At 40.8% G+C, this 21,538-nt stretch overlaps 3 protein-coding genes across 3 annotated transcripts in view; all 3 read left to right on the forward strand.

Moving 5' to 3' along the window:
- Nucleotides 1-4,387, forward strand: part of LOC132875989 (voltage-gated potassium channel subunit beta-3) — a 64,224-nt gene extending 59,837 nt beyond the window's left edge. Inside the window, exon 15 of the mRNA XM_060913177.1 lies at nt 100-4,387. Coding sequence (XP_060769160.1) covers nt 100-189 — 90 coding nt within the window. The 3' untranslated portion in view covers nt 190-4,387. The remainder of the gene's footprint in view (nt 1-99) is intronic.
- A 3,039-nt stretch (nt 4,388-7,426) lies between these two features.
- On the forward strand, nt 7,427-14,828 carry slc25a11 (solute carrier family 25 member 11). Its single transcript, XM_060913326.1, has 8 exons — nt 7,427-7,590; nt 8,823-8,975; nt 9,113-9,319; nt 9,420-9,510; nt 9,764-9,854; nt 10,903-11,002; nt 12,242-12,293; nt 13,896-14,828. Exons 1-8 carry the CDS (start codon nt 7,514-7,516, stop codon nt 14,049-14,051), a joined length of 927 nt encoding a protein of 308 aa, XP_060769309.1. The 5' UTR covers nt 7,427-7,513; the 3' UTR covers nt 14,052-14,828.
- Nucleotides 14,829-15,763: 935 nt separating this feature from the next.
- Nucleotides 15,764-20,655, forward strand: spag7 (sperm associated antigen 7). Its single transcript, XM_060912162.1, has 7 exons — nt 15,764-15,863; nt 16,678-16,745; nt 16,840-16,928; nt 17,024-17,108; nt 17,188-17,277; nt 18,298-18,454; nt 18,908-20,655. The coding sequence occupies exons 1-7, from the start codon at nt 15,779-15,781 to the stop codon at nt 19,018-19,020; spliced, it is 687 nt and encodes a 228-aa protein (XP_060768145.1). The 5' UTR covers nt 15,764-15,778; the 3' UTR covers nt 19,021-20,655.
- Nucleotides 20,656-21,538: the final 883 nt, after the last annotated feature.

Below are 21,538 nucleotides of genomic sequence, written 5' to 3' on the forward strand. Positions count from 1 at the left end.
CACACACACGTTTACATGCTGCTTTTGGGTGTGGTACACAGGGTGTGTGTTATGCATTATTTCACACACACACATGATCCTGTCTCTGTTCTTCTGTAGGTTCTCTCTCAGATGACTCCTCAGATGGTGAGTGAGATGGACACTTTGCTGGGTAACAAGCCGCACTCCAAGAAAGAGTCCCGTGCGTGAGGTTGTAACGAGACTACGAGAACATGATGACGAGAACCGTGCGCGAACAGGATGAACGGACAGCTTTTGCTTCCTCCCCTTCCTGTGTACTCCACATTCCTGCATGGCTCCTGCAAACCACTGTGCTTCCAGAACAATCTGAACCAAACCCACTCCTGATCTTTTATAATGTGACAGACACATCACTACACCACGAAAAAAAGGAGAAATTTTACTCTCGACAAGAAAAAAAACAAACAAACAGATGAATATTTGAATAAGAGAGAACATCATGTCTTCCAGGTGAAACACTTTGGGGGATGGGGCGGAGCTGACGAAAAAAAAAAAACAGGATACCATGCAGCAGGCTTTAGGTGTGTGTGTGTGTGTGTGTGTGTGTGGCTGCTGTTCACTGCCGATGACACAAATTAACCCCAAGCAGCAAAACACAACGTGTGTGTGAGAGAGAGAGAACCCACTTTTCCACCAACACAGGACATTTATATGAACCTTTTCCACCATTTTAAAGAGCTGAATAATCAGATGTGGGCGTGTCCTAATGACAACATAAAACATAGCAACCATGTCAGATTGTAAATTGTTGGATTTTTTTTACCATTACCTTTTTTTTTTTTTTTACCTTTTTACCTCAAATCCTTTATACACAGTGCTAATCGTTTGTCACGTATCTGGCTAACTTTAGTTTGCATTCTTATTTGTGTTAGTGAGTAAACTAATGTTACTTTGGTTCCGACTGACGATGTCTAAGGGTGGTGAAGTGTGTCCAAAGCGTGACACCTGCCGAGGTTCCATTTCTGATGAACTAGCAAGTCGGTAGTGCTAAAGAATGTTTACTTTCTGGTGAACTGTTCACACTAAGGCTGCTAACATGTCTAGCATTAGTACTTTCATTCCAGATTCGACTCATTAAAATTGTACTTGATCTTGTGTCTAGACAAAAAAAACCCTTATGATTCATTTGTGCCTGTGAATCGATTCGCTTGTTTCCCTTTAAAGAGTTGTTTAAAAATGTATTGTGATTCGTTGAATTCCAACAGATTTGTGGTGCTAGAACAGAACAGGAAATTGTCGATTGAAAATCACAGGATGGTTCTACATTAGGGTTCAGTGCTGTGTCGGTGGAAAAGTACAGTGTGTGTGTGTGTGTTGACTCAGTATCATAGCCTGCAATAGGAGTCACACAGAACTGACTCAGTCTCATCTATTCTCCGTAATCATTTTCCCGCCCTTATTCACTTCCCCGGAATGGCGGATGGACAACGGCTGCTATGTGAAATGGACCAAACGTACGACGAAGTGAACTTATTTTCATGAGTCTTCCTCCATCGTATCACCATGGTCGACAAACTGTGCGCATGGCCCTTTAAGACAATCCCCACTCTGTGTGTGTGTGTGTGAGAGACTGACTCCTATGATTATTTTTTAAAAATCTCTGAACTGTATCACCTCCATAAAGCAAAATGTGTCAGACGTCAAAGGTCAGCAGGACCAGAAGAATTGGTGTAGGTGTCAGCAACGATGATGACATGCAAAGAACTTCCATTGTGTGTGTGCGCGTGTGTGTGGACACCGTTCAGTATGAAGACATTAGATGCTATAACGCGTGTCTTTTGCTCATTGTTCTGAAAAAAGTCAAAACCAGATGGTCGTGTGTTTCCATCAGCTGTTACGGCAGCTAGCTATCTCGTTCGCTCGCTATTTAGCGCTACACGTTTAGCTACTTTACTGACAACACAGGCTAGTTACAGTATATCTAGTACTTATTTTATAGCATTGTTAACTATTAGCTAGCCATTTTTTTAAATTAAATAACTCCTTTCTTGCAACTTTTCGGCAATATTTTAATAGCAATCTAAGGCATGCTGGCTAGTTTTAGCTCCCAATTTATTTAATAATTGATATTCTTTTTCAAATCATCTGAATCTGGTACACAACACATGACCATGTGGTCGGTTTCATCAACAGCTCGACCTGCGTGGACTGTTGTGCTATTCTCTACTTATCCCAAACATTAGTTAGCATTCTTGCTAGGCTAGAATATTGGCCATTTTGACTTCACATCTTCGTAAGTGCTAACGTGCACAGACTTTGTTCTAACAAACAAACAAGTGTTTCAACCATACTGTGCTATCACACAGTTATCACTTAGTAGCTAAAGCGACGTTTATATTACGAATAATGCAACACAAGCATATGGTGATTCAGTTTGCAAATGAAATAAATCATAAAGTTTCCTGTGTTTACTGTGACACAAAGCGAGAGGTCAGACGTGTTTAGCATTCTTGCGTCAAGGTGTAGCTAAGTGTTTTGCACTTATTAGCCAATTCGCTAATACTGCAAAGTTACAGCGTTCTGTTTGAGCTGCGACTCTTCTGTATAACACACCGGCTTCTTTTTTATTTTTAGAGTGAATTTTAGTAACAGCTAGTGTTTGGGATACAACACATATTCGCTCCATCATCGTTTATTTGGAAAACTTGCTTTCATCCACACACCCCTGATTAGCATATAAATTAGCATGGGTATGGATGGATGGGAAATACTACAGTTGGAGCAGTGAGGTTTATTTACACTGCAAAAAATTGAAAACTGAATTTGAGGAGAAAATTACTTAATACTCGTGAAATGATCTTGCTGCATGGACATATTTTTACTTGATAAGACATCTTAGAATAAGTTGGTTGCAATCAAGAACTAGGTTTAATAATCTCAGAATTGGTGTCTTGTAATTCTAATAGGAAATTCTAGATCGTTCCAACTATTTTCAGGATATTTTCACTTGCTAAGATATAATTTTTTGCAGTGTATGGCTGTTATGATGTGGATTAGCTTTCAGGACACGTACTGGACCATGTCTGTTTTTTAACTGTGTGTGTGTGTGTGTGTGAGATCAAGCTTTATTTGATGACACTGGAGGATCTGTTTTGCCAGTGAGAACTTGGAAACATAATCAGGAAGTTGGTTTCCGCACCCAGACGGCAGCTTCTGACTCGCTGTCACTCACTTTGATGGGTTGTGATGGAATTTCATTTGCTGAGTCACTCCACTCAACGTTCCCTCATGGACCACTGTGATTTGGGACACAGCTGCAGGACATCTGCCCGGCAACAGCAGACGCAAGGCAGCGTCTGGTGTTTTGGTGGTCTGGTGCTCATCTCCTCTGCACTCCGTTTCCATTCTAAGCTGTTCGATTTTTTTTTAAATCAAAGGATATGATTCATTCGGTTCACCAATCAGACTGACGATCCAGAAACATTGTTCAAGCTACAACATGGACCACCTTCAGTTCCTCATGTTCACGGTTTCAGAGTTATCAAAGAATAATCTTGGTTTGGTGTGGAGATGACGAAAATTGAATCGATTGATCCATTCTTGAATTGACTCGACTCACTTGCGAATCGTGTGAATTCTCTGCTCACAAGTTGTACCGTGTACAGCCGAGATTCAAGATGGCAGTCTTATGGTGCATATCTGAGTTCAATTTAATTCACTGCAAGTTTATAAAAGCAATCAAGTCAGGACAAAGTGCTAAGTCAAGATGAACGAATCAATGAATCAAACAATCAACGAATGAATCAAAATCTGGCTTCAGATGAAGAAGCTGATTTTAATCCTGTATTTCAGGGCAGTGATACGAATCCCTTTACTGCGGAAGAGAATCCAGGGCTCAAGTGGCCGCTGTACAATACGGACACGTTCATGATGATGTCATTAACGTCAACCGTGTTAAAAAAAAAAATGTAAATATTGTACTTGAGCTGGACCTGAGAGAAGATAGTTCCCAGCAGCCGGACTCATATTTAAATGCGAATGCTTTGAATTATTTCTTTATTTTTTCATGTGACGTATTATAGTTAGCAAGATCTTAGTTATAAGAAGATGAAGATCTGACCTGAGCAGTGTATATACACGTTTAGAGCACAGAAAATCCTCCGTAACTCTGCCTGTGTCTGTTCTATTTTAATGTCTTGCACCAAGAAAACTAAAAAAGAAATAATTCACTCAGACCCTGTATCGAATGTATTCATGCTTGCCTTTAAAATGTCTGAAGAAACTCACTGTAATGTTTTTAGGCTCTTTAATCAATATCAGGTGTGTCATGTGATTGTGCACCTCAATATAACTACACACATTTTGCACCTTCAGAATTATTGGCACCCTTCGCGAAAAAGAGCAAAAATGAATAGCACGTGCAGTGAGTGATGTTTTCAGCTTATAGATATTTTAAAGATTTTAACTATTTTTAAATCTGAAATTTTCCGAAGAAGTGTTGTAAGACGTATTGGCACCATTACGATTAATATTTTGTGATGCTCCATGTCTTCTGGAGAGATTAACTCATGCAGCACATGCTGATGGTGTTCAAGGCCAAAAGTTAGATTATGAGTTTTAATCATTAGTCCAATCCGCTGTGATTTTTTAAACTGAACAAAATCATTTTTATACCCTAAACTTGCAGTAAACAGCCATCTGTCTATTTTGAAATGAAAGCTCTTTTTCTCTTTGTTCCAGTATGATCTGATTTAATTTCACCATGTCTTTGAATGCATAATTTGAACCACCGTATCATCATGTTATTTGATAATTAAGGGATACGGTAAGGGTGCCAATACTTCTGGAGTTGCGTTACATCTTACATTAGTTAACAGAGTTTAAGGTTTCATCAAAATGCAAAGCAGCACTTTATTCTGAGCGCTACATCCAGCTGAAGAAGTGAAGACACGCTATTGGTGATGTCACATGATCACGTTTGTGATAGGATGATACAAATGAACCTGAGCTCCGCCCCTTGGCCAGCAAAGTTTGTCTGAGTCCTTCAGATTGGAAGAAAAGCATTTCATTGTGATTAATTACATTTGTATAACATAATTCGTTCATATATTTGTATCACAGTTACAATGTTATATTCTCTCTCTCACACACACACACACACACACACACACAACATTCTCAGACCTACTGTGTGTGTGTGTGTGTGTGTGTGTGGATAGTTAATGAACAATTCATCCATCTGAGAGATGAAAGTCACCCTGGCATCATGGGTAAATATAGGTGCAGTGCTGTGGGATTTGTAGAACATGAGCCCAAATGACCTCATGATGTTGATGAATTGGATGATAATCACACACACACACACACAGATGTTCAAACTGTTTTTCTTCTACACACACATAAATGTTTGGATAAATATTCAGACAAATACACTGATACAGCTCAGAAGAGCTAAAAAAAAAGTCCAAAAGTGTCCGTAGGTCCTTTATTTCTTTTTTCTTTTTAATAAATAAATAAATTTAAATTTGCACTGATTCACAAAAGATATCAGCCTTCACAGATCATTTTCCATCATAGATCTACATTTACATTTTATTCTTCATTTCAATAAATCATTGACAAATGCATATTTTCTTCCTTACTCGGTTTCCTCCTCTATGCAGGTAGATTTTCAAATTGTGTTGTTATAATAAGACAAAGTTTAATTTACCTGCATAAAGATTTTAGAGTTTCTGATTTACAATCAAATATTTGTATTGAAATGTGCATCCATATTCTTCATGAATAAGATGTTAATGTTTTATTTTTTATAAATTTCTACAGCAAGTGATTTTTATTTGCTAGATAACATTTTGGGATTAGAGCTGGTACACACACACGTTAGTGCTCTCATTTGTGTATGCACTCAGTCGTGTGTGTATGCGTGTGTGTGAGAGAGAGAGAGAGAGAGAGAAAGAAAATAGTGGAATAGTGGAGCTTTTGGGTGTTGGCAGTTGACGCACTGCATGAATTAAACAATGCAGACTGACTGCAGGAATTATCATCACATCAGCATTCACATTACTGCAGCCTGCACAACCACAGCTCTCTCTCTCTCTCTCACACACACACACACACACACACTAATCACTGTACGCTGCATTCCAGGCTTATATTGTGTCTCATTAATTAGAAATAATTAAATTTGGACAGTGGTGACTCAGTGATTAAGGTCATGGGCTACTGATAGAAGGTTGTGAGATTAAAACCCATCATACCACCAAGCTGCCCTTGTTGAGTCCTCATATACACTTTGTCACCAATCATAACTGAAACATCCATCCATTATCTATTCCATTTATCCGTCGGGGTCATGGGGGAATCTGGAGCCAATCCCAGCTGAAAAAGGCAGGGTTCACCCTGGACAGGTCACTAACACAGAGATGAACAATCATCACACTCATATTCACACCTACAGGGGATTTAGAGCAGCCAGTTGTCCTAATCTACATGTCTAGATTGTGGGAGGAAACCCACACAGGCACAAGGAGAACATGCAACCTCCACACTGGAAGACCCCAGCGCAGTCCACTCGCACCTGTTGGTTTTACCCTGGCCATCCCATTGTAAAAGGCCTGGCCACACCCCTTAATCAAGGTCCTTCATCTGCTTAATTGCATCCTGTCTCAGTTATAGGCCACTTTGCATAAAAGCATCAGCTAAATGACTCAATGTAAATAACTGTGTGACATAAATATATATTTAATTTACTAATATTTATTCAATTTAAGATCACGTACGGTCAGGTTTTTGTACAGAACATAAAGGACATACGCAAGGACATGATGTTTATTTGAGGTACAGAATGACGCAATCCTGACGTGAAACCTTAAATATTACGTGTGCATGTCCCTTTAAGAGCGAACCCTCGCAAACGCAGCCTCAAGTCACGTGACTGAATCCCTGCCGTTTCATTGGGTCAACAGTTTCCATGTTCGTGACTAAAATCTTTCCGTTTCATCTCCATTTCCAATTTTGCTCTAGATACTAAACACTTTTCATAATTATTAAATATAGTATTAATAATATTAGCATTGCAAACTATTCCGAATTCTAATTCATATAATAGTACAGTATGGTTTTTTTAACAGCTAAACGGCTTGCTAGTTATATTGGCAGTTTGTGGTCACGTGATCAAAATCATTTACTCGCATTGGCTGGTAGACGGTTACGTGCACCGCGTCAGCGACTAAAACATTCTCTTTCATTTCAAAAATAAAACACTATTCTACTAAACACTGATATAATAATAATAATCATCATCATATTTACTACGTCCTGTTTTGACGTATCATCGAGTGCGGAGATGTGGGGTTTTTGTTGTAGCTGTGAGCTTAAATTTTTTTCTTCATGTTTACGTGCGCGCACCCTGTTCACGTGACCAAAATTTCTGCTTATGATTGGTTCAGGGTCTTTACGTGCGCGCTCACCAGTGTGTCACCTTGCTGTTCACGGCCGGTGGTGGCGGTTGTGAGTGTGTGAGACACCCCCAGGAAAATAAAACATCGCAGCCATGGCAGCCGCGTCGCATTCAGGAAAACCCAAAAGCTCCCCAAAGTCCATCAAGTTCCTGTTCGGCGGCTTGGCTGGGTATGTAAAGGACAAGTTGTTGTTAAATCTTGTTAACGTTGAAGATAATGATGGAGGAGATGGGGGGGCCCGTGTGTGTGTGTGTGTGTAATATATAATATATATATTTTTTGTTTGTTTATTATTATCTTCTGTTATGTGCATCAGAATTGTCAGATCTCTGAGTGTCTATTTAAAATTGACCTGATCCCTGGAAATTGCCATCTAATATAATTTGGCAACCGGTGTCCATCATTTGCACCCACAAACATCTACACAAGTCATTCCAGGTTAAATAAACAAAAGTGCAGTCACACTTAAATGCTGATTGGTTTTTTTTTTTAAACCCTAGAACTGCTGAGGTCTTTTACCTTATGCACCAGTGTGGAGGCCAGACCTCTATCACAAATTAAGCATGTGCTTCAGACTGAGCTGATCCTCAGCCTTAAAGGTCACAGATGCTGCGGTCGTGCTGTCAGAGTCCAAAAACACTTCCTGGTTGAACCTGTGCACGAAATGTTGTGATTCAGGAGGACCGTCACCAAATCTAGGGTTTCTACATCAGAGTCTTGCTGTAATGCAGTTTAGTGTTTATGCTGCTCTAACACGCGCACACACTTTTTTTTTTTTTTTTTTTTCACTGATTCTCCAGGACCAAGGTTCAGGACATCAAATCTCAAGCATGTGTGAAATGTGTCCAAACTAGATCTTGTATCCTGTACACCTAGTCATCGATCGTCATGTTGTACAGGATATCATTCTAACTATATTTTTGTTCAGCCTTGTGCTGTTTATTTAGTCAGTTCCTGTGATTTGAGTCCAAACTGAGATAAGGCTGTTTGTGAGATCTCACACAGCGTTCATTCATGTCTGCGTGTTTACACTGAGTATTTATTTGTCTTTGTCTTTGCGCAGCCTTCAAACTTGAAAGATTAAAGTTGGTGTCAGGGGTTTTTTTTTTTTTTTTTCCTTCTTCAAGTCTGCTTTGAAAATTTTAAGTGGACAAAAACCCAACCCTGCTCTCTGTGGCATCATAGACTGTAAATCAGGAAGAAAAATGGACACCGTGAACCCTCAACATCAAAACAGTGTCAGGTTTTATAGTGTAATAGAGGCTGTATTTGTTTTGAAATGACTCTAACTTGAGATAAGCTTTACTGAAATTGCTGATTGCAACTTTTAAGTGCCTGTCTCATTTTAAATTTTAACCCTTTACTCAGAGATAGAGATTCTCTTATTTGTTTGTCTCTCAGGATGGGAGCTACGGTGTTTGTTCAGCCGCTGGATCTGGTGAAGAACAGGATGCAGTTGAGCGGTCAGGGTTCAAAGGCTCGCGAATATAAGACAAGTCTGCATGCTGTGGCCAGCATCCTGCGCAATGAAGGTGTCCGGGGCATTTACACAGGGTGAGGGGCAGTTATTGAAGAGCAGAGGGTGTGTACACTGAGTGGGAGTTAATGAAAGGGGAAGGGTATTCACTGGGCAGTGAGGGGGCAATCTCACTAAAGGTGCTAATCCACCTTGCGTTATTCTCTCTCTGTAGTCTCTCAGCTGGTCTCCTCAGACAGGCGACCTACACCACCACTCGTTTGGGGATTTACACAATTCTGTTTGAGAAACTAACGAAAACAGATGGAACTCCTCCGAATTTCTTCATGAAGGCGCTGATCGGAATGACGGCCGGAGCCACGGGAGCATTCGTCGGCACTCCGGCAGAGGTGGCGCTCATCCGGATGACCGCAGACGGCCGGTGAGCACCAGACTCCACTTAAATCCGAGCATCAACATTCTAATAATAGTGACTTTTCAATGCGTCTTTTTTTTTTCTTTTCTTTTTCCCCCTTGGTCAGTCTTCCCCCTGATCAGAGGAGGGGTTACACAAATGTCTTTAACGCCCTCATCCGAATCACCAGGGAGGAGGGGCTCACAACATTGTGGAGGGTGAGTGTGTGAGTGAGAGAGAGAGAGAGATATTGCCTGTCTGACACTAGTGTTAGAGCTCCAGTCCATGCAGGCCATGTGCTTTTTGTTGATGAGCACAGGCCACTCCTTCACTTGGACGGAGTCATTGAGGCCACAGCCCCTTTAGTGCTAGTGTTAATGATTCCTGTGTTTTACACTCAGTCTGATAATCAGTACTCCTTTTAGTTTAGTATTGGGTTATTGTGTGTGTATGTGTGTGTGTTTTTTACAGGGCTGTATACCCACCATGGCCAGGGCAGTGGTAGTAAATGCAGCACAGCTGGCGTCTTATTCACAATCTAAACAGGCTCTGTTGGACACGGGTGAGACGCTACACCTCCGTCATCTTCATTAAACTCCACCACTAACGGCTTGCAGACCTCTATCACTCGCTCATAAACGCGAGTTCTGTTTTTTTGTTTTTAACTTCTTTTATCGACGCATTGCTCTGTTTTCACTCCGGTTTCCTCCGTTACCCACAATGCCATACTGATGGCTATGTAGTGGAATTCGTTCATCCCTCACTTCATCTTTCCCTACCCAGAGCGATGCAGCAGCACTTTAGTCATTTAATCTATCCATCTCTCTCTCGCCTCGCCGTCTTCACCCTCTGCTCAAAATGGATTCAGCATTCACACTAAACACCACCGCTGTCTCTCAGACCTCTGACCATCCAAGCTGAGTCTCATCCGGGTCGTTAATTACTGCTGCAGTGCATCGTGGCTCCTTTGGTTTGAGTCCAGCATCTCTGCTCCTCCTCCACCGGATTCGTCATTCACATGACGTTGAAGTTTACTGCTGGAAAATAAAACGCGAGTGAAAAAAAAAAAAAGAGAGAGAAGTGGCTTTTTTTTTTTCTTTCCTTCTTTCACCTGTTAAACTCCATTGTAAGTGCAGTTTGTCCACCTGTGACTTCATCACAGTGCAAAAGTCATTCTTGGGAAAGTCTTTCTCAGAAAGATTATGTAATGCGTACCATGAATTTTATTGACTGTTAAGAACGTGGTGATTTTTCCCTCGAGCACGTTCCTGTTATCTGAGGTTAGTGTTACCATAGCAATGTCACCTGACCAGTTTTTACCGTGAGTTGTCTGTGACATGGTCGCCTTTGGTTCTCTGTAGCAGAATTGTAATGTTGTGATTCATGCTGTTGTCAAGTGATCATACAATTACAAGAACAACTACAGAAATAGTTTTTATTCATGTTTCCTGAGTTTCCGGGTCTGATTGCCAGCTTTTCTGTTCTTTTGTGAGCGCCACAGTTCTATAGTTTCCACATCCCCTGTCTTGCCTGTTGTGATAATTTTCTGAAAGTCTGTCTGATTTTATCCCTGGGTTTAATTTTAAATGTAATAACGTGTGTGTTGACAGGTTATTTCTCCGATGATATCTTGTGTCACTTCTGTGCCAGTATGATCAGCGGACTCGTCACCACGGCCGCCTCCATGCCAGTTGACATCGCTAAAACCAGGTTGAGCTCCTCCCCTTTCTGTCTCAGTGTTTCTAATACAGCCGTGAGACTCGAATGTTTTTTTTGTTTTTTTTGTTTTGTTTTTTAATATTATAAATGCCCTTCCCTGCCTGCCGTTTGACACCTGGGTTTCCTTCCCGTAAACCACCCAAATCTCTAAAACTGCACTTTTGTCCAAACACCATTTTACATTTTATCTCATTTTACTGCACTTCTTTTTCCAGAAGTGTTTCTTCAGCATAGACATTTACATTTCTCACACACACATTAACTAACTCGCTGTAACTCTTAAATACTGTGTGGCGATTCTGATCCAAATTCTCAGTTCTGATTGGTCAGCAGGTGTTGATTTAATTTTCTGGAACAAATCAAAGCACTTGCTGTAATAGGTTATGGTTTCTATAGTAACCAGTCGTTTACAAGGATGTATACAAGGGGCAATCCACGTAAACTGATTTAAAGAAAAAAAATTATATATTGAGACATTTATTCTGTGGAAGGAGTCTCCACTGTCAGGATGGTTTATGCTTCTCTGCACTTTGTCAGTAACATGACAAGCTGTGTATTAGAGAGAGAGAGAGAGAGAGAGGCTGATGGAGCAACTTTTATGTTCTAGCGGCTGTAAGTGAGAACAGGAGCTAAACGTGTGTCACGAACATGACACGTTACGGATAACAAGTAACGTGTGATGACCAGTAGATGGCGCTACTTCTGCTTAAATTAAGAGTTGGTGTTTAATGGGCTGTGTGATTTTTGCTTAAATCATTTTGCACAAGTTTGTTCCTCAAATTGTTTCCAGAAAAAAACATTTTTAGCCCCGCCCCAATACGTTTTAGTTGTAGCAAAAAATATTGGCGCCTGTGCAGTGTGTATTAACGTCCCAGCTGATTACTGAAAATGTACGCTATTTCTACACAGGATATATTAGTTTATATTTATTTTTATATTGATAACCCAAAAAATCCCATCCATGAGGAGGGGAAACTTTTTAAGATGACCATTTTTGTTTTGAAAACTGCATGTTCAGTTTGTTGGGTTGTGGTGGTGTGAGGGTTTTGTAAAATGTTAGTGATTTGAGACATTACTGCACTACAAAGATTCAGGAACTAGATCTTCACTACATGGTGAACAGTGTAAGAATGCAGTGCAGTATTTCAGACCAGGCTGATGTGGAGGGTGTATATAGTACTTGTGTATGTTTGGTGAATGAAGTTGAGCTCACGTTCGTGTCTGTTTCAGGATCCAGAACATGAGGATGATCGATGGCAAGCCGGAATACAAGAACGGACTTGTGAGTCGTTGTGTGTGTGTGTGTGAGAGGGCGAGCGGGAGAGAATACATGCATATGCACATGACCTTCTACTCTGTCTCAAGTTTCTCTCTGACACAAATCCGAGACAGCTGCTTTTACACTTTCACCTCTTTTAAGGAGTCAGAGTATAAACAATTTAAAAGTTAAAGGAACAGATTCAGCTGTAAATGTGCTGATTTTTGTGTAAACAGTGGGTGTGGCTACAGTGGGATAGAAAAGAATGTGTGAATGAGGTTTGTTCATGGTGATTTAAAGTATTCATTAAATTTAAAGGTAGGGTAAGTGTGAGTGGGGTGATTTTATTTATTTTTTGCTGGGAGGGGGACCAGCAAGAGTAAACTAGATTTTAAGGCTATCCAACCAAAATCCCACCCCTACCTTCAGCCCTCCCTCAAAACCACATGAATGTATGCTGCCTGAGTACTGCTAGAGAGAGAGGGTTGGGGGGAGGAGCTTGGTGCACCATTGTCATATCCATCTACCTCATGTATCATAATGAATGTGAACAGTGAACATGGCTAGTGTTCGTTCCCACAGCTGTTGACTAGCGTGCTAGCTTTAGCAGTATGTCTGTCTCGCCTTGTGGAAAACTCTGGTCACATGCAGTTGGACAAGCAGGTAGATTTAATTCCGACTGAGTGAAACGATTGGACAAGCTTTTTACAGATCTGCGGCTGACACAGGTGATGGATTTGTTTTATTTAATTGATTTTGTTGCTGTCAGGACATAGAGAAGTTCAAGCAATGGACCAAAAATCGGTCCCCTATGGGTCCATGTGGCTACTGCTTATAAAGAAAAGCTTTCTGATCCCATGTCCATACAGTAAATATAGCACATATATTTACTCCATGAGGCAGTAGCCCCAAAAATTAACAATTTAAAAATCATAGAAGTAAAATATACCAAGTGTCTGTACTTTTATATTATTCTACTCTTACCCCTTAGTTTTCGAAACTGAAACCTCCAAATCGAGGCTGACACACACACGCTGTCGCCATGACCCAAACTCTTATTTCCCGGAAAAGGTCCGGCGCTAGAGCTCAGTGGTCTCAATACTCTGACAACTTCCTGTAACAACTCTGAAGTGCGTCACATCTCCATCATACACAGGACCACTGGCCGAAAAAGGCGAGGAAAGGGGGACGACCTGGAGTAGATTTTAAAATAGGAACGCACTTCCCCTCTGTAATGAGCATAAACATGTCTGAAAGCGATTTCTTTAGTCCATTTATTTCAAATGGTGAACCGAATTGTATACGCTCACCGGCCATTTTAATAGAAACTTCTGCATGTGCAGTGCGCAACTGTTACATTCTTACAGCACAATGACAGTGGGTACAGCCCCTATGTGAGGCAGTAGCCACAAAAAATGCTTTCTAAATAAAACTACCTACCTGACCTTTTAAGTGTAATTTAATTAAGATCTGCCCCACAACCTCCAGAGAAACTTCTACTGATGAAGATAGTGTGATATGCCGGGAAACAGAAACTCTCCCAGGGTACCGATGGGTCCAGATTTGGATCAGTGTGGTGTAAATAAAGGGTGTGTGTGTTTTTCTCACGGTTTCTTGTCTCTGCAGGACGTGTTGGTGAAGGTGGTGAGGAAGGAGGGATTCTTCAGCTTGTGGAAGGGTTTCACGCCGTACTACGCCCGTCTCGGCCCACACACAGTCCTCACCTTCATCTTCCTTGAGCAGATGAACAAATTCTACAAGATTTACTTCCTGGACTCATAGAGTTCTAACAGGAACTCTCAGCTACGGTTCTGAGCTGTTTTCAGGGGGGTGTGAGAGAGAGAGGTGCAGCATCCTGTTTTGTGTTTTCTAACACACTATTCTTGACTTCCCCTTACTCATAAGTGAGGTCGTCACCCAAGTCTCATCAGCTAACTAGCGAGAGTCCTCTGCACTAGTGTGCTAATTAGCTGGTAGAGTAATGTGGGAGTGTTGCATATTTTATTGCGCACTGTCCCATCTGTAAAACTGCTTCATCTGCCTTTGTCATGTCGATTTCTGACTTGAGCAGAATGATTCTTTAGATGAAGGGGAAGTCAGCAAGGGTGTGTTTGAGAGGTTTTGGAACACAGCCACTGGTCTTACTGTTGTACTGATCGTCTCATTGTTCGCTGTGTGTCCTGGTGGGGGTTTGTTTTTCTTTCGCACACTGACCCAGAGGGACTCTGCTCAGAACCCTGTGCCGTTTATTGGACTTTAAGAACAAACAGTGCAAGGAACAAAAAAAAAAAAAAAGGTTCCTGTCTTGTACATGAAGCTGCACAATGATAGAGATTATTTTCTGTCCCTAAATTAAAAAGACTGAGTCTGAATTCCTTGGTGTAAATCCAGTCTTAGTGTGTGCATGTGTGTGAGAGAGAGAGAGAGAGAGACAGACACTTAATGACCTTTCTAAATCTTTCTTTTTGTATCATGTCTCCCATCAGTTCTACCAATAGACTGTATGAATAAAGTGTTAAACAAGCACATGGGGTAAAGATCATTAAATACATCCTATGATCTGCTTGTGCATTGTTTTACTGAGGTTACACTCATACTTTTATAGCCAAAACACAAGAATGGAAAAATAAAAGGCCTCCATTTTAGTAAGCGATTATCGAGAGGCTGAATTTCCTCTTGTAGGTTAAATTTTTTTTTAGAAAATGTCCCACTATTATCCGTTGAAGAGACACTGTTTATCCTGAGATCTTTACATGAGTCACATCTGGGTGAAGTTTTACAGACTGGAACATCTGAATGCTTCATTTGCAGAAATCAAGTGGCTTCAGGGAGCAGTTTTATTAACACTTAACTTTTGTGTCTTTCTTGGAGGACAATTTCCTACAACGGCATGTTTGAGACTTAACACTAAATGTGAATCCAATGTGAATCCTACAGTCGCAGCATTTTTTTTTCTTTCTTTCTGAAAACAAACAGTTGAGATTCCAGGGGAGTTGAGTAATTTAGTTCTTTTTCTTTTATTTTGTGAAAATGTGTAAAACCTCTAAGGTGGTGTTCTCAGTTTATTGGTTTCCACTACCCCCCCCCCCTTTTATTAACATACCATCCATACAAAAATTAAGGATATTAAAATATGATTGATATTGGAACAAATTCAGATGTTGACTTTATTTCCTTTTTTTAAAATGCATTTTTAGGATTAGAATACAGTAATTTTTCCCCAGTGTTTAAGGAGCTGAATGTCAGGCAGAGATTAAAGAGAAATAAAATGGAGACAAAGGGCTCCTTTAAGGCATTGTATTTAAGAGAATATGTTTATAATTATATAAATTACTTATGACTTTTTAGTTTATTAGCAATTTATTAGCTATGACTCGTTTTATTTGAATAAAAATGGACGCATTGCATTTATGGATGCATTCAGCGCGCCCTCTAGCGGTTAAACCTCGCAATAGCACCACTGCTATTCCTAACACTTCCGGTTTCCGGTGAGAGTCATTCTGTCCAAGATGGCGGACCTCCTGGGCGCAATCTTGAGCTCGATGGAAAAACCTCCAACGGTCGGCGACCAGGAAAGCCGCCGAAAAGCTCGAGGTACGCAGTTTTAAACGCTTTAATACCAGGTGAATGAAGTCGTTAAACACTTTATACTCCTAATGGTTCGGGTTTATGGAGTTTATGAGGTATTTTTTGGCCGTTTGTTGTTCAGCCGCTGCTGCCGTCTCGTCTGTGGCGCTCGCGCGCTGAGGGGGAAAAAAAAAAAGCCCCTTCACTCGCGTGTCAAGAAATGGGGCTGTGCTTGTGACGTCATTGCTGTGCTTAACTCTGATTGGTTGGCTCTAAATATTCCATTGGAACCTGGAGGGGCTGTGTCCCAAATCGCCTTCGAAATAGTGTTAGTTAAAAAAAAAACTGTTCTTGTTCTTTGTGAAAACTTTGGTTTATACATATTTTTGTTCCTTGTTGTTAATATATACATTTTTTTTAATTTACAACTGAAAAAAACCTAAGATCACCTAAAGTTTAGCCCTAGATTTAATGTAGTGTTTAGTAGCCTTGGGTAGACTGCAGTTTGGGACGTGGCCGGTTATCATCATGAATAATATGGTGGTGATTCTGCACAAATAAATTATAACGAGGTTTCAGCTTCCTAAGTGCACTACATAAAAAGAATAAAAGAATATGCATCCTGTTTAGTGCACTATACTTTCAGTAAGGAGGCGTTTAGGATTCAGGCCTGTGTTCTCTCTCTCTCTTTTTTTAAATATATAATTGCCATCTTAAGACAATTTAAGACCGCTGAGAGAAACTGTGGGTTCATGCTGTGTTTAGTGCACTACATAATGCTTTCTAAATGTCCATGTTGACTTCCTTGATTGGTGGGTCCTGATTCTGTGGGGCATCACAGAGCAGGCTGCCCGCATGAAGAAGATGCAGGAGGATGAGAAGAGAAAGAAAGCAGAGTTTAGGAAGAAGGTATGAGTGGTTTTGTGTGCAAATAGAAACCTGGCATGTGTGAGGGTGTGAGTTTTAATTGATTGAATGATCTTGTTGCTGATTTTTGGGACAGATGGAGAAGGACGTGTCCAATTTCATCCAGGACAGCAGTCTGCAGAAGAAGAAGTACGAACCCATGGGGAAGATCGAGAGGAGCATCCTGTGAGTCAAGCACTACATGTTTTTTAGTTGTTATTTGCAAAGTGCTAATACTTCTACAGTTGATGCTCTCTTTTCCCTGTTCTCTTGTCACTCAGGCATGATGTGGCCGAGGTGGCCGGTCTGACCTCGTTCTCGTTCGGGGAGGATGAAGAAAGCAGATACGTGATGCTCTTTAAAAAGGTGAACAATGATATCGATCTGCTTGTGATTACACATCATACACTCACAGTAGGAAGTGATTATTACTGCATGTGTGCAGGAGTTCGCCCCATCAGATGAGGAGTTGGAGGCGTATCGTAAGGGAGAGGAGTGGGATCACACCAAAGCGGAGGAAAGACGCAAACTGAAGGTAACCAGCAAGAAAAAATATCCCTTTAAATAAATATTTAAAGGTTACATACATTAGACCTTCATAGCACTTTCATAACACTGCTCTGTCTTGACACGAAAAAGACAAAAGAGAAGAAGCCTCACAGTTCGTTCAGACCCAACGTGGAGAGAGCATTAAATTGGGCTCAGGCTGCTCTGCTGTGGGCGCTCTGTGATGGAGATGAAATAATCGACTACAAGGTCGTTCAGAATGTTTCGTCTTACAAAATTTATTTAAAGAGGACGCAAAGCAAACGCATCTTTGTGCCAGCTGACCACAACACAAGTGGGGTATAAATTAACCTCATGAAATATTTTAAATGTGAAGTTTAGAAATTGATCGATGAAGGAAAATAATGAACAACTAGGATTACATGTTTGGTAAGAAAATAAACTAACCATATAAATGAATTAAAAGCCCTTTGTGTGGTTTGACCTAACTGTAGCTGAAACAGGGACGCATCATAAATAGCGTGGAAACTCACCATCACAACTCTCCTCCATTGTACTTGTGAACGGTATGAACAGAACCAAATTTACACGATGGTGTTCTGTTGGATTCTTTAGATCGGAGCGCTTCGAAATTCTGATTGGCTGCTGCTGAACCGTGTTCTAGTTCATGACTGTAAAGTTGCCTGGACTTCAACTTTATTCCCAAGATGCGCCACTAATGATCATCTGCTCGCGGCTGAGAAACGCTCGACAGCTCTCACAGAAACTGAACAACTTCTGATCAATTCCAGTACAACTTCACTGATTTTCAGAGCGCATATATTCTGAGAAATATTTCAACCCCTCAAACTGAAACAAATCCAGCTTCTAAACAAATTCAACAACCCTCTCTTGCAATTTAATACTTTCCAACAAAGTGTCAAATTGTAGATAAAAGGAAGAAACGAAGATTCTCACAGGGACACTTTAAAGCAAACAGTATTGTTAATTCGATTAGCATAGATCTGATTGGGTTGTATCCTATTGCCCCGCCCACTTTCCTCCTCAGGAACAAGCAGCGTTGGAAGAGGAAGCAGCCAGTCAGAGTCAGACGAGGCTGTTGTCTCCCAGCTCCAACTACAGAGACAAATACAGCCATCTGATTGGCACATCTGCTGCTAAAGACGCTGCCCACACACTGGAGGCAAACCGGGCGTATGGCTGCGGTGAGACACACCCACACGCGCGCGAATGTTAAACCAAATACAGACCAGTCTGTAACATAGAGAGCAGCAGGAGAGGAGGGGCGGAGTCTCTTATCCTAGTTTATAATAAATATTGCTGGTTGTTAGTTTTGCATTAAACTTTCATCAGTGTGTTTATATGAAAAGTTATTATGACTGATTGGGGTCATATTTTATTTCTGGACTCTCAAAAATTTCAAAGCATGACAGCATGTTGAGGATTTATTTGCTGAAATTGAAAAATCACATGATTTACCAGTGTACCTGAAACGAAGCCCTTAAAAGTCACCCTTGTTACTTTAAATTAGCATTTTAGAGTGAAATCTGATCTTCACTCTGTCTTACACACACTTCCATCAGACTCTGTTCCTGTCGTATTTAAAAATACTGAAGTCAGTTTCCTGATCTCTGATTGGTTCTTTCTCCCTCTGATAGTCCCTGTGGCCAATAAGAGAGACACGCGCTCCATCGAGGAGGCCATGAACGACATCCGAGCTAAGAAACGCCTCAAGAGAGGAGAAGAGGACACGGGGACTGGCAGCCTGTGAGACGTGTGTGTGTCTATTAATAGATGTGTCCCTGTACAGTATTGTATTCTTTAGCAATACCTCTGTGTGTGAGTGTGTGTGGTCTGCTGCTTCTCATAGTGTGTGTTTTTGTTTTAAAGCTTTAGTGGATTTTATTTCCGTGTGTCTTCCTGATATGATATGAAATTAAGGCACTAAACAGACACTTAAAAGAAAAAAAAGTTTTTAGCGTTAGTTAAATATGTGTAAAGGCAATATTTGGCCGTAAAGGTCTGTGTTGCAGATCATGGACATGGTTTTATCGTCCATGTTTGGGAATGTGGGTGTGGCTACGAGTGTGTTTTTGAAATGAGAGATGCTCTGAGTAAATGTGCTCAGAAAGTCAGGAGTAAGAAATAAAACGTGGGTGTGTCATTGAGGCTACAGATGGAAATGTGGGTGTGTCGCTGGGGAGCCATATATGGAAATATGAGCATGTCTAAATGGCAGTGATCTGGGGTGGGTTTCCTGATAACATTGCATTTTAGCCCTAAAGAGCGCGTTTAAAGACGAATGTTGTCTCTGTACGCGGTTTTAACGAACTCACTCAGTAGGAGGAGTCTTAAGAGTAAGTTTGCGAAGAGCGTCTTTGCAGCGCGTTTCTTCAATATATGGGCATTAGTAATCGCTAAAGACATTAGTAGCTGCTAAATCCAGTCGATGAGGTCACATGGTGTTAGTTTTTAACCAAAAACCAATTAAATATAAAGTGTTAAAATATGTTAATATATCGTATAGTCACTGTACTACTCCATTGAAGCTGGCGCCGCGGATCGTAAGTTAAGAGCGAACTAAAGGACTACTTTGGCTACAACGTTATTTGGGAAAACCACATTAGCTTAATGATGGATCTTAAGAGGCAGTTAAAGATGCTCTTAGCCTTAAGAGGCTTTCAGGAAACCCACCCCTGAGATCATTGATGGAAATGTGGGTTTGTCTTTGAGTCCATATATGGCAGTATAAAGAAATCATTGGCATTGATGTAAAAGTGTTTTCAGATTTGTTTAAAACTCATTTGAAGGGCGTGTCTTTGAGGTCATATGTGGACAAAGACACACTCATTCATCTCTTCACAGACAGCGCGTCCTCAATTTAAGGCACCACAGCAAACAGATGTCGAGTTACGTGTTTTATATTGAGTGTTTGTTTAAATCCCTTTTTATCCAAACTCATGCTTCTGCAGTGTGTTCACGTGAAGTGTGCATCATTTTACAAAACGCTAACGGATCAATTATTAAACCTTTATATCACCTTCAAATGGTTCCTGTGCTAGAAATAAGGATTTTAATCAATGGCGCATGTTCAGACCTGTAGTAAACATTTTGGTGTCGTAGAATAAAACTCTATCATCACTCAGGTCTGTTTTGTTCATATTTGATGCAGCAAAAGATCAGAAAAACATGTCCGGTTGAACACTTCCTTCCTATTTATAGAATTTTAAAGCCTTCAATGACTGTTTATCACCTTGAAATAAATATGAAGCTGAAACAAGTCCGTGTCCGTAACGAATCCTGTAACGGTCCACGTTTTACACACTGTATCTGAGACGCCTCTGACCATCACAGACTCCACTGTTCTTCACGTTTCAGGTTTTAAATAAAGGATTACATGGTGAAAGTGTCTGCTGTGTTTGTTTAAAGTTTTCAAAATGTGCAAGTTTTCATCTTAAAATTTGTGTAAAATTCACAAATGCAGAAGATAGAGAATAGAATATGGCAAAATAGTAGACAGAATGATAGAGCATAGAGAATAGAGTGCATGGTCACAGAACAGAAGAGAACATGACAAAATACATAATATAGAATAGGAGAGACAATGAGGATGATATAATAGAATGTTATAAGAGAAAAGAAGGGAATATGGTAGAATAGAAAGCATTATGAAGATACAGAATAGAATACGACAAAATACTATACATATTCTGTATAGATATACAATTACGACAATATAACAGAATACATTAAAGGAAAAAAGAGTGGAATGACAGAATAGAATGGAATAGAACAATAAAAAGCATTATCTCGTCTCGTCTTCTTCCGCTTATCCAGGGCCGGGTCGCGGAGGCAGCAGTCTAAGCATGGAAGCCCAAACTTCCCTTTCCCCAGACACCTCGGCCAGCTCCTCGGGAAGAACACCGAGGCGTTCCCAGGCCAGCCGAGAGACATAGTCCCTCCAGCGTGTCCTGGGTCTTCCCCAGGGCGTCTTCCCGGGGGGACATGCCTGGAACACCTCCCCAGGGAGGCGTCCAGGAGGCATCCGAAAAAGATGCCCGAGCCACCTCAGCTGATTCCTCTCGATGTGGAGGAGCAGCGGCTCTACTCCGAGCTCCTCCCGAGTGACTGTGCTTATCACCCTATCTCTAAGGGAGCGCCCAGCCACCCTGCGAAGGAAACTCATTTCGGCCACTTGTATCCGCGATCTTGTTCTTTCGGTCATTACCCAAAGTTCATGACCATAGGTGAGAGTCGGAACGTAGATCAACCGGTAAATTGAGAGCTTC

This window comes from Neoarius graeffei, chromosome 28 (assembly GCF_027579695.1).
Source record: "Neoarius graeffei isolate fNeoGra1 chromosome 28, fNeoGra1.pri, whole genome shotgun sequence".
Lineage (NCBI taxonomy): Eukaryota > Metazoa > Chordata > Actinopteri > Siluriformes > Ariidae > Neoarius > Neoarius graeffei.